The 12,736-nt window shown below is 37.0% G+C and overlaps 1 protein-coding gene across 6 annotated transcripts in view; it reads right to left on the bottom strand.

Annotated features, from left to right (window-relative positions):
* The window catches only part of GULP1 (GULP PTB domain containing engulfment adaptor 1), a 294,404-nt gene that overhangs the window by 20,333 nt on the left and 261,335 nt on the right, over positions 1-12,736 (bottom strand). For 2 of the 6 annotated variants that reach the window (XM_055123120.1, XM_055123123.1), the window contains exons 8-10: positions 6,863-6,979; positions 6,587-6,667; positions 6,103-6,195 (exon numbers count right to left, since the gene is read on the bottom strand). In XM_055123120.1, coding sequence (XP_054979095.1) covers positions 6,103-6,195; positions 6,587-6,667; positions 6,863-6,979 — 291 coding nt within the window. The remainder of the gene's footprint in view (positions 1-6,102; positions 6,196-6,586; positions 6,668-6,862; positions 6,980-12,736) is intronic. The other 4 variants (XM_055123121.1, XM_055123124.1, XM_055123122.1 and 1 more) reach the window with 2 other exon arrangements.

Raw genomic sequence — 12,736 nt, 5'->3', positions numbered from 1 at the left:
TGCCCACATGGCTTCCGCCATCTTCTAGAACTCACAACCCAGAGGTATGAGCTTGTAGTAACGTGGTGCGCAAGAGATCATGAGATGGGGGTGTTACCGGCACGCTCTTCGCCCAGATGAGATCGGAGCAGCCGTGCATGACATGGACCCTCTGCTCCTTAAAGACTATGATCCGGGAGGTCTACTAACCCATTTTGGCACCCAGCCGCTTCTTATAGAAATGCATCTAGACTGTGAACTGAGCTAAAATAACAGAAATCCAAAACCATGCGAGCTCATATATTCTTCATTCTCAGCAATGGAAAAGAAATTATCAAATGATGCCTTTTCAGCAGGTTTGATTGTTAGGGGAAAATTCCAAATAATAATAGTGAGTTCTCTGTTGAAATATTGAATGTATTCAAAGTATAGAGAGAATAAAGTGAAGGTCATTAGCCACTCAGGTGGGCGGATGGGTGTGGGAGGGGGTTCTTGGTGGTGGAACATGTGCACTGGTGAAGGGATGGGGGGTTGATCATTATGTGACTGAGACTTAAACCTGAAAACTTTCTAACTTTTGTCACGGTGATTCAATAAAATAAAAATTTAAAAAAAAATCAGTGGGAGAACAAATACCAGATGGTCTTACTCATTTGTGGGATATAGAGAAACAGGTATCAAATAGTAACAAATTTTGAGTAGATGACAGAACTGAGAATATCAGAGAAGGTAGGGAGAGGGCTGAGGGGTAGGGGTGGGGTAGGCTGGAAGTCATTGGTGGGGAGTCTTGGCTGCTTCGTTGGTGGTGAGGTGAGAAAAACTGTGCATCAAACAATAAAAATTAACGCCATTTAAGCATGTGACCTGAAGTATAATAAAATTGAAATTGGAACTGTATCTCAAACCCTACAAAAAAGTTGATTCAAACTTTTCAATATTAGATTTAAATACATAAAGGATTAAAGTTTTAATATTAGATTTTTAAAATTTATTTTTTAATTAGTGAGTCACAGTGAGGGTACAGTTACAGATTCACACATTTTTGTGCTTGTTTTTCCCTCATGCAATGCTTAAGAGCCCATCCCTCCACCAGTGTCCATTCTCCACCACCCATGAACCCAGTATCCCTCCCGCCACCCCAGTCCCATCCCCCCCACCCCACCCTGCCTCTGTAGCGGGGCATTCCAATTTGATATCTCTCTTTCCTTTTGGGTGCTGTGGTTCCAAATAAGGGTATTGAGTGGTCAATCTGTTCCTCTAGTCTACTTTCCGCACGCATCTCCCTTCCCGCGCAGGATCTCCAATCACATATTACTTGGTGTTCCCCTCTCTATCTGGGATGACTTTCCCCCAGAGTGTGAGGCCAGCTTCCAAGCTATGGAGCCAACCTCCTGGTATTATATACTACTATTCTTGGTATTAGTCTCTTACTCTGTTGTTCTATATTCCACAGATGAATGCAATCTTTCTATGTATGTCCCTCTCTTTCTGGCTCATTTCACTTAGCATGATACTTTCCATGTTGATCCACTTATTTAATATTAGATTTAAATACATAAAATGCAGAGAAAAACAAAGGCAAAACTATTCAGGACATGAACTTCATTGGTGTCTTCAATTATTTCAGTATAGTAGCAAACAAAACAAAAAATAAATAAAAATGAATAAGTGGAACTAAATCAATCTAAGTTTTATTTTTTGGTATGGGAAAAGTCTAAAATAAAAGTACACTCTAGTAAATAAAAGCAAATATTTTATAATATGTTTAGATATAAGGCTAATATATAGAACTCATGTGCCAAAATATATAAAATACCTAAGAAGACATGCCAAAATTTCTATTTTAATGAAAATTTGTTTTACTGCAGACCCATTATAAACTATTAAACAATAAGTTTTTTATTTTAAATTTATTTCTTAAATATTTCTAATCTTCATTTTTTAAAAACCATTGAAATTTGAAGGGGTCAGAGTGATAGTATAGTGGCTTTTCTTGCATGAAATCAACTTGGATTCAATCCCTGGCCCCCCACATTGTCTTCCAGACACTGCTAAGAGTGATTCCTGTGCACAGTAAGCCTTGAGCACCACCGGGTATGTCCCCACCAAAACAAAGTAAAAATAAAACAACAGAAACTTGAAATCATTTTTTTTAAGTTTGGAGTAATTATAGGATTAGAACATTTATTTCAAAATAATTTTATATCATTTAATTATATTAATTTATATCTACTATTAGGCGCTAGAAAGATGATACATGGGTTAAGGTGCATGGTTTACATGCAGTCAACCCTAAACAGATTCCTGCTACCACAAATACATTGTACATTGTACACTGAGGCCCCCAAGAACTGCCCATAGTGGCCTTGAGGTACCTGGCCTTGCTGGGGTGTACCAGGTACTTATCAACTTGCAGCATTGCATCCTTGTTCTCTTGCATTAAGCCAATGGCCTTTCTGAATAAGAATTGCGTATGGGACCTGCATCTCCAAGACAACTCTCAAAAACATATCTAAGAAATATTAGAACTCATTTTAACATATCTGAAATAAATGGGTCTACATTTAATGTTATAGTAATTTACTGCACAGTAGTATAAATAAACTGAAAAATTAAGATTATGCAGGGGTACAGAGCCACCAACAGGTCAACCTGTACCTGCGGAATGAGTATATCAGCAGCCTGATGGTGCCTTCAGACTTCCTGATTCCAAAATTGCCACTGGGCCTCTGACCAGACCCCAACATCTAGGGACCAATTTTCCCGAGAAATTTAAGGTCCAAAAGTTAGGTATGTGGGATCCACACCCGTGAACCACCTCTAGCTCAGCTATACAAGCTCATTTATCAGCCTTGCTTCAGAGACTCACAAGTATATCATGAAAGAGATCAAACAGAAATGGGTGTAGGGGGAGTTGGTGGGGGTGGTGGGAGGGATACTGAGAACATTGATGGTGGAGAATGGACACTGGTGGAGAGATGGGTACTCGATCATTGTATGAGTGAAATATAATCATGAAAGTTTATAAGTCTATAACTGTATCTGTATCTCATGATTAATCATTAAATATATATATACACACACATATATATATACATATATACATATATATATATATACATAAAGAGATCAAAAGTTGCAGTTAATCTTGTACTCATGCAAGGCTGAATAGATCAGGCTAAACTGGAGGGGCGTGGGTCTGCCTGATGCCTGCCCAAGCAGCTCCTGGCAGCTGCTTGCTCCCACAATACAAAATCACACCATGCCCCTGGCCAGACTCCACCATCATGGGAGGGACCTCACCGAGATATCACTGTCATACTGTTTCTCATCATTTTGCTCGAGTGGGCACCAGTAATGTCTCCATTGTGAGACTTGTTGCTGTTTTTGGCATATCAAATACACCATGGGTAGCTTGCCAGGCTCTGCCGTGCGGGCACGATACTCTCGGCAGCTTGCAAGGCTCTTTGAGAGGGACACAGGAATCGAGCCAGGGTCAGCTGTGTGCAAGGCAAACACCCTACCCTCTGTGCTATCACTCCAGCCTACCGAGATATCATCATCATCATCATCATCATCCCGTTGATCGTCGAATATCTTGAGCGGTCTCAGTAACATCTCCATTTGTCCAAGCCCTGAGATTTTAGAAGCCTCTCTTTACTCGTCCTTCCAAGATGCCATATTAGAGGCTCTTTCAGGGTCAGAGGAATGAAACCCAGTTTACTACTGGTTTTGGCATATAAATACACCATGGGGACCTTGCCAGGCTCTCCCATGTGGGCAGGAAACTCCCAGTAGTTTGCCAGGTTCTCCCAGAGGGAGAAGTAGGCTATAAGATACCGCGCGGCCGATATCGTCTCCTGAAAATTTAGGTATGTGGGTTTTGTGAGTGAAATCTCCAAGCTTTCTCGGAGTTGAGATGGGTTACCTCCCTCCACTTCCCTATACTCCCAGAAGCACCAGCAGTCACCTCCATAAACCAACTCCAGCATCATCATGTAAGTTCTTCTACTGGTCTTGCTTCAGAGACCCATAAATAAATCTCGAAAGAAATCAAAAGCCACAGTTGATCTCTGACAAGTGTAAGGCTGAACAGACTGTCCATTTTCAATAAACTTTTAAAAATGCTGTTTAATGCACATTTTTCAGATCTTTCTGCTTGATGCAACTCCACCAAGCTCTCTCTTTTGAAAAAGAAAATGTGCAATGAACAAGTTTTGGGTTTGTAGCCACATGCTAACAAATATTGCATTTTACTTGTAAATACTACCATTGAATAAAGAAGTAAGCTATAGATGGAACACGATGACACTCAATACCTATACTGCAAACCACAACACCCAAACGGAGAGAGAGAGGAAAAGAGAATGCCCTGCCACAAAGGCGGGGTGGGGAGGTGGGGGGATGGGGTGGGGGTGGTGGGAGGGATACTGGGATCATTGGTGGTGGAGAATGGGCACTGGTGGAGGGATGGGTACTCGATCATTGTATGACTGAAACGTAAGCACAAAAGTTTGTAAGTCTGTAACTATATCTCATGGTGATTCATTTTAAAAATAAAAAATAAATAGAAAACTACTTTCCATTTACAGTAAATTTCATGAACAACTAATAATCTTAGCTGAGTGCTTAAAAATGTAACCTGCCTTTTATTTATCGTTAGATAATAATACGTTTTACAAAATGCTTTATAGTTAGACTTCCAATAGAACATATAAGACTGTTATTTCCGGGGCTGGAGCAATAGCACAGCGAGTAGGCATTTGCCTTGCACTTGGCTGACCCGGGTTTGATTCCCAGTATCCCGTATTGTCCCCTGAGCACTGCCAGGAGTAATTTCTGAGTGCAGAGCCAGGAATAACACCTGTGCATCGCCGGGTGTGATGCAAAGAAAAAAAAAAGAATGTTATTTCATTTGGCACAAAAGGTTGAAAAGGAGTCTGTGTTGATGCTCTGCTGATTGGAATAGGGGAAACAAATATTAAAAAATAATAATAACAAAGATCTTCAATTATGGTAGTAAACAGACAAAATAAGATGAGTTACAATAAGGCATAACTTGATATTTCCAACATGAATATAATTTTGCTGCATTAGTCTATTGATTAAACCAAAATGAACTGGCAGATTAGAATCTACAGCACACTTTTTAGACATCAGCAAATGACATGTGTTTCTGTTCTCAGCCATCATGTCATAGCTATATATTAAAATTTTAAAATATAATGCAAACTTTAATGTGGAACATTAACACAGATGATTCAAAAAGAAAAAGATCTTAATACACACTTGAGAAAAAAAGTGATGTTTGGAACTTCAGCATCCTTTAAAAATTCCCATATGGGGCTAGAAATATCGTACAGGGGTTAAGGTACTTGTGTTGCAGTAGGCCCATTCTGTTTCAATTCCTGGCATATTTTAATTCCCAAGAAGAGACAGGAGCACAGAGTGTTAGAAGCAAGCCCTGAGCACTACTGGGTGTGGTTTCAAAGCAAAATAAACAAAATTTAAAAAATTTCTGTAGTTCAAATAATGAAAAATGGCACCATACAAGAAACTAGGAAAGTATTTTAAATCAATGACAAAGTAAAAGCCAATAATTTTTATATAAACTCATACATGCACCCTGCTGTTATTAGCAGTCATTTTTAAGTATGAAATGTAATTTTGTCACTCCTGTTCTTATTCCACAGTGAGAATATACCTCGTATGTAATGTAACAAGAATCTAAATTTTGTTGTGCTGACAGTCTAGTTTCTATAATGAGGTTTAGTACTTCAGGGGTAAACTGAAATATACCATAAATCTAGCCTCAGTAGATAATAATCCATAGGAATTAAAGAAAGAATATTCCACAAAGAGAAAAGAATTAACTAAGGGCTAAGTTCTAGAAAAGCACAAACTAAAGAATGCTATGGAGAAACAATCTTGCTCTAAGTTATTGAGGTAATTTTAATTCATAAATTAGTCTTATTTAGCACCTTTTATCTTCATTTATGTTAAGTTTCAAATATGACCCCAGAATATATTTTGATTACTTGAGTCACTGCAGAGCTGATGGTACAAGATGCTTTGTGAATTCTTGTTTCTAAGAAAAATATGCACATATTCTGTTATACTTACAGGAGAAGTTGATACTTGGGTTATTCGCAACTGGTTTTCTAAATCTTGCACTTTGTTTTTGAGTTCCACATTTTCTGTTTCTAAATCTTGAATCTAAAAATCAAATGATTATTAAATTGCCTTTAGAGATTTATTCTTGGAAAATACTACCTATTATATTTTCCATATTCATTCATTCATAGGAGTTCACATTATTTAAAATTTTAATGTACTCTTATGTAAGGGGAAATGATGATAAATTTGGGCAACTAACAGAATTCTAGATTGATAAAATATATCTATATTATTTAAAACGTTGTATGTATATGTACAAAATTCTTGTTCCTAGTATCTCTGTATTTTCTTCTTGTACTCTTCTAATCTGTACCCATAATCTTGTAGTACAACCACAAGACAGTGGAACTTGCTTATGATGGTTCTGAAGAGTAGAGGAAGGGTGTAATTTAATTACAAAGGAATCTGATCTGCATGGGAAACCACTTACCCAGCATCTGCTGCTTCTGCTGCTCTGATCCCCATGAGAAGCATCAGGAAGTGAAGCAAAGTCACATGAGAACAATAAGTTCTTGTGGGAATTCAATATAAAATGGTTAAAAACTGCGCAGGGGATCAGGAACGCAATATTATAGGAACACAGTGAAAGCAGTTCCAATCAGTGTGGGGAAAATTTAATGGCAGGTCTTCTAAATCTGTTTGATGATATGCAAGTTTCCCTGTACTTACATCACATGAATGTGAACAACAAACCAAGTTTACTCACTCTTTTCTGTAAGCCTGCAATCTGTTTTCTTGTTTCAACATCTTTTCCTCCAGATTCTAGAAATTTCCTGTATGCCAGGTCAAATGCTTGACCAATTGTTAAAGTTATCTCTTCGGCCTTTGCAAAAATCAAAGAAAATTTGCATTTAAAGATAAACATGTCAGACTGTTCTTTGAAATCAAGAGAAACACTCACATTCAAAAGGGGTATTTGACAAGGGCAGGGGCTGGGGTATCCTGAACAAAGTCCTCTATACTAAAATATTTCACGGCCTATTCATGCATAACATTTAATAATGTTATCACAATTAAATAAAGAACCATTGAAGCTGTCCAATTTCTCATCTCTTTTATCATACTATTTGTAATTCCTAACCTGCCAACTGCAGTTTTCTCTCACCAATTTGTCACTTATTTCCTAGTAAGAAAAGTTTATTAAACCTGGAGGGTAAGGTGGCAGGCTGGCAGGTATCTATGGAAAACCTGAGATTGCTCCCTCTAAATGAGGCAGCTGCTGCTCAATTCCAGTTAATTATTGGCTTTGTGGAAATGAGAAATATCAATCAAGTTGTAATATCTTATATAATCCAATGAGATAAAATATCTGAACTTTTATTTAATCTCACAATTTTAAGTGATAGTAAATTGCATTTTTGTAAAATGTTAGTGAACTACTGGAATTTGGTTTCATAAATAACTCACAGAATAATGATATATCCACTACAAATTGCCACAAATATCTTATAAATTCACCAGCTAATGCTTCTGTTCTCATGTCCCAACCAATATTAAAGTTCTGCACAATGCAAGTAATAAACATTTGCTTTAAATTTTAAAGTTATTTGAAAAATGCTTTAAATTAATTTAATCACAAAAAATGCCTTATTTGATTACAAGACCTCTGGTAACACTAAATTTGCAACATTAATTCTTGAAAAGGTCATGTTTTGGGTCAGGAATGTAGTTCAGTGGTAGGGTATATGGTTCGCACATTCAAGCCTCTGGATACCATCCCTAGCAATCAATTAAGTCATTTAGTAAAAATCACAAACAGATCATAAACAAATCATAGTTACCTTAAGAAATCAAGACATACTAAAGAAAAAAATCAGATTGAAATTATTCTATCTCAAATTTTAAAATTTTATTACATACAACGATTAATCCAGAACTGAAACTATGCTTTTTAAATAAAGCTTGTATTATTTAACACTACTGTATTTTTCAGTCCACTAGTTTTTAGTCATACATGTAGTGATCTACCCAGGTAACAAAACATTCAAAACATATACTAAAATTACAATGGACTATATATTTTATAACAAAGAATTTAAAAGTTGCATTAAAGAATACTTCTTTAAAAATGCAAAGGTCAGATACTAAATTATGTGGTGTGCCTTATGATTTGAAAAATACATGGAATAAAACCTGGTTGTTCGAAGTTAATTATGCATAATTTTAAAACACAGTAAAAGCAGGGTTCAATTCCTTCATCCCTCTCAGAGAGCCTGGCAAGCTGCCAAGAGTATCGTGCCTGCATGGCAGAGCTGGCAAGCTATCGGAGCATACTCAATATGCCAAAAACAGTAACAACAAGTGTCACAATGGAGACATTACTGGTGCCCACTTGAGCAAATCGATGAACAACAGGGATGATAGTGCTACAGTGCTATTATAGCTTTGAGGTTATAAAGGTATAACTTTATAGGGTCCTGTGCAAGGACCCTAGCTCATTCAGTTCTTGTGGGTGGTCCTGGGGTCCTCCAGTACCACAGAACTAGAACAGCACAGTATCAGTGGGTTTAGAATGGGACCATCAGGCCCTGCTGGCCAAGAAACAAACACTGGGAGTGGTCTCCAAGAAACCCATTTGGGAGCCCTCCAATCCCCCCAATAACTTATTAAGTTATTTTTTTCAACTTTTCAGGGGTACAATATCTAACCAGCTCTATAAAGCTACCTATTTTAGATACAGGTTTTTTTGTAGTCTGCTTTCTACTTCCTACCAAAAATTTATATTTGCATATAGAATTTTATTTCTTTATTATTTCTTTCTTTCTTTTGGCTTGTGGGCCACACTCAGTGGTGCTCATGGGCTGATTCCTTGTTCTGTTCAGGAATTACTCCTGGTGGCGTTCAGGAGACCAAATAGGGTCCGGGGTCTCAAACTTGGGTTGGTCATATGCAAGGCAAGAGTCCTACCCCCTATATTATCTCTTTGACCCTGGAACTTATTTCCTCCTTTACAATCCATATGGTTCTTTTTTTCTTTTATTGTCCTATAGCTATAGCTAGCTAGAACATCCATGGTTACATTTTATGTTTTTGTTCTTGTTTGTTAGTCCACATTCTCAGGGCTTACTCCTTATCCTGCATTCAGGGACCACACTTGGCAGTGCTCAGGAGATCATCTGGGTTACTGGGGCTTGAATCTGGGTCAGCTACATGAAAGACAGACACCCTCTCCGCTGAACTTTCTCTTCAGCCCCTACTGACTTTTTAATAAGAATTTAGAGTGATTACAGTATAAACCTTGCTTTGTCCTCTGTCTTAGGAGGCAAGCAAACAACTTCTCACCAATATGTAGAATGCCATCTACAGATTTTAAAAATTATTAATCAAGTGAAAAATTTCTTTCCTTGATTCCCAATGTTGCTGGGCGTTTTCAGCCCTTTTCTTCCCTGTTGATGTTGTGGTGGGTGATAACTGGGGGCTGCACAAATGCCTTGTTGTGGTGCTTGCAGTTTTTCACTTGTGGTACTTTCCAGGGATCCCACCTCAGCTTATGGTGTCCAGACACTCCCAGGAAGTCACACTTCTTTATTTATAAAGTTTATGTGTCCTCACCATTGGTTACAAAATATGGCCCCAGTGCTCACACATTTTCTTTTCTGTGCTCTGGGAGTTGTACCCTGGGTGGCTGTGAACTCACATACCTGGCTGCAATGTGCCAGAACTTAAGTGTACACTGCGGATCAGGTAGCAGAGCTTCGAAGCACAAAAAGGAAGATGGTAGGATCACACACTGGTGTATGCAATGACACCAGGAGCAAATACATCGTCTCATGCCTATAAGTAAGGCATTTTAGCCATTCACTTCCTGGCCCCATTTAAGGATCTTTAATAACAAACAGCTAATTATATTTTCAGTATGTTGAAAACTGATTGATATGATCATGTGTCTTTTATTTTGTCTCTTAGTTTAATATACTGTTGAAATTTTGAATATTAAACAAGTCTTAAATTCCAGAATAAACCCCAGTGAATTCTATTGTGTAATTATTTTTCTACATTACGGAATCATATTTTTCTAATACTGTTACTTTGGCATCTATATATTAGAGGGGTAATTTTTGCAATTTTTCATGCTCTTTCCCCGATCTACACTGTGTTTTTTGGCTTGGGTTCTAAGGATATACTGGTTTTACAAAAGAATTGAGGAGAGATTCCACTTCTGTATTTTGGAATAGGTTATATAGAATAACGTTAATTTATCTTGAAGCATTTTATAGATTCTTCCACTTAGAGCATCTAGTTTAGAGATTTCACTTTAAATAAACTCTCAATTGTGAAACATTTTTATGTTATTAAATATTCTAGAGTTACTAGAATTATTTAATACTGGGTGATTTATGATGTTTTTTATTTCTTGGGGAATTAATTCAATTCATCTGTGCCTATGAAACTTGTTCCATAGGCCATTATTTATACTACTTATTATTTAAATATCTGGGGAGTCTGCAATGAAGTCTCCATTTCACACTTGATACTGGTAACTTCTGTCTTTTTTCTTTTATTGCTCAGTTTAAAAAAAAAATGTGTAACTTTTGGAGCCAGTGATAGTCTACAGTGGGTAGGGTACTTGCCTGCATGCAGCAGACCCAGGTTCAATCAGCAGTATCTCAAATGATCCTCTGAGCCCACCGGGAGTAATTCCTTAGAACCTCCAGGTGTGACTCCAAAATAAAAAAATATATATATTATTTTTACAGTCTTTAAGAAGAAATAGTCCCTGAGTTTTATTGATTCTTTCTGTTTTAACTGTTTCCTTGTATCTTTCTTTTATTCTTTCTGCTTTGTTAATTTTTGGTACTTTGTTTTCTAGGTACTTGAGGTAGGAGCTTTGATTACTCATGCCTTTTCCTTTTCTTCCTTCCAAATGTACGTACAAATGTGGATATTGTACATTTTTATACAGTTCACTGCCTATAATGGTTTTTCCTTTGAAAATTTATCTGTTTTATTTGTTTGTGCGGCCAGGATCAAGCCCCATGCTTTACATATGCAAAGCCATGGCTCTACTGATCTCCAGCTCTGAAAAATCTTTCTTAGAAACACAAATGTGATATTTCATTTCCAAGGTCTTGAAACTTCTGTTTTCCAAGCTTCCATTTTATTTCGTTATTGATTTTTTCTTCAATTATGTCTATTGTGATAACAGGATTTGAAAACATTTCCATTTTTGTTTTCATACTTGCATTGCTACAGTTCCTACCACCAGTTTCAATAAAACTTCACCATCCTCAGTAGGTCCCCTTTTCACTCACCATCCTGTGCTGAATAGGTCACCATTCTGCTTGCTAGAGCTCAGAATTTGTTACCTTTAATTTTTTTATACAGTTTACATATGTAAGATCATATGAAATGTCTTTTTCTTTTTCCCTTTATTTTTTAAATTCAGGATTTACCTCTGAGCGCTCAATTCCACTGATGCAATCACCTGTCTTTATTAGTACCATGTAGTTTTTGTTGAAATAACTGTTCAGTACTCTAAAGTCAAAGACTGCGATTACTCCCATCCCTTTACCCAATGTTGCTTTGGTTATTCTACGAATTCAATGGTTCCATAAATTAATAGATGTATTTGTTCTATGTCCTTGTAGAATATCATAGGACTTTCATGAGGATACACTGAATCTGAGTCACTTTGGGTAGAATGGTCGCAGTAATTTTGATCTTCCAATTCACGAACAAGAAATGTGTTTCCATTAATCTGTATTTTAAAAATTGTTTACAATAGTGGTAATATTTTCACTAAATAAGTTGGTCACCAATTTCATTCATTTCTTGACACTCTTTTGCATTGTTGTTTACATATTAGAATGCAGCTGACTTTTCTGCACTGATTTTGTGGTCTGATCCTTTACTGTATAGATTTAATGTTGTGTGTGTGTGTATGTCTGTGTGTGCACAATTTAATTTCTCCATGCACAGTATCATATTACTTATGAACAATGAAAGTTTGACTTTTTTCTGTTTTTGAGACAGACCCACTGGTGCTTAGGGCTTTCTCCTGGTACTAGGCTCAGAGGTAACTCTTACTGATGCTTGAGGGAATGTGGTGTGGAGCAGGGGATTAAATCTAGATATCACATGCTAGGCAAGAGCTCTACCTAATGGACCATCTCTTAGGTCCTCATTTGACTTCTTCAACAAGATTAGAATCCCTTTAGCTTCTTTTTCTTACAATAATGTGTGGCCAAGACTTCCGTCACTATGTTGAATAACAGCAGTGAAAGTGGACATCCTTGTCTTGTCCTTGATCATAAAAGAAAGGTTTCCTGCCCACTCCCCACCATAAGTTGTGGTGGAGTTGTTATATGACCTTTACTATAGTAAAATTTATTCATTCCCCAGTTGCTAAGGGCTTTTTAAAAAAATCATAAAAGAGTTCTGAATTTTGGGAAATGCTTTCTACATCTACAGAAAGGATCACATTTTATTAATGTGGTGTATTCAATAAATTGATTTTTCATATACTGAACTATCCTTACAGCCCTGCAATGCATCTGCAATGATGTGGTTAACATACTATTATAATATATTCCCTACGACATTATTGAGGATTTTTTATCAAGACTACTAATCTGCAATT

This window comes from Sorex araneus, chromosome X (genome assembly GCF_027595985.1).
Source record: "Sorex araneus isolate mSorAra2 chromosome X, mSorAra2.pri, whole genome shotgun sequence".
Lineage (NCBI taxonomy): Eukaryota > Metazoa > Chordata > Mammalia > Eulipotyphla > Soricidae > Sorex > Sorex araneus.
Note: the sequence above shows the minus strand (reverse complement) of the source record. Positions and strands in the feature narration are given on the sequence as shown.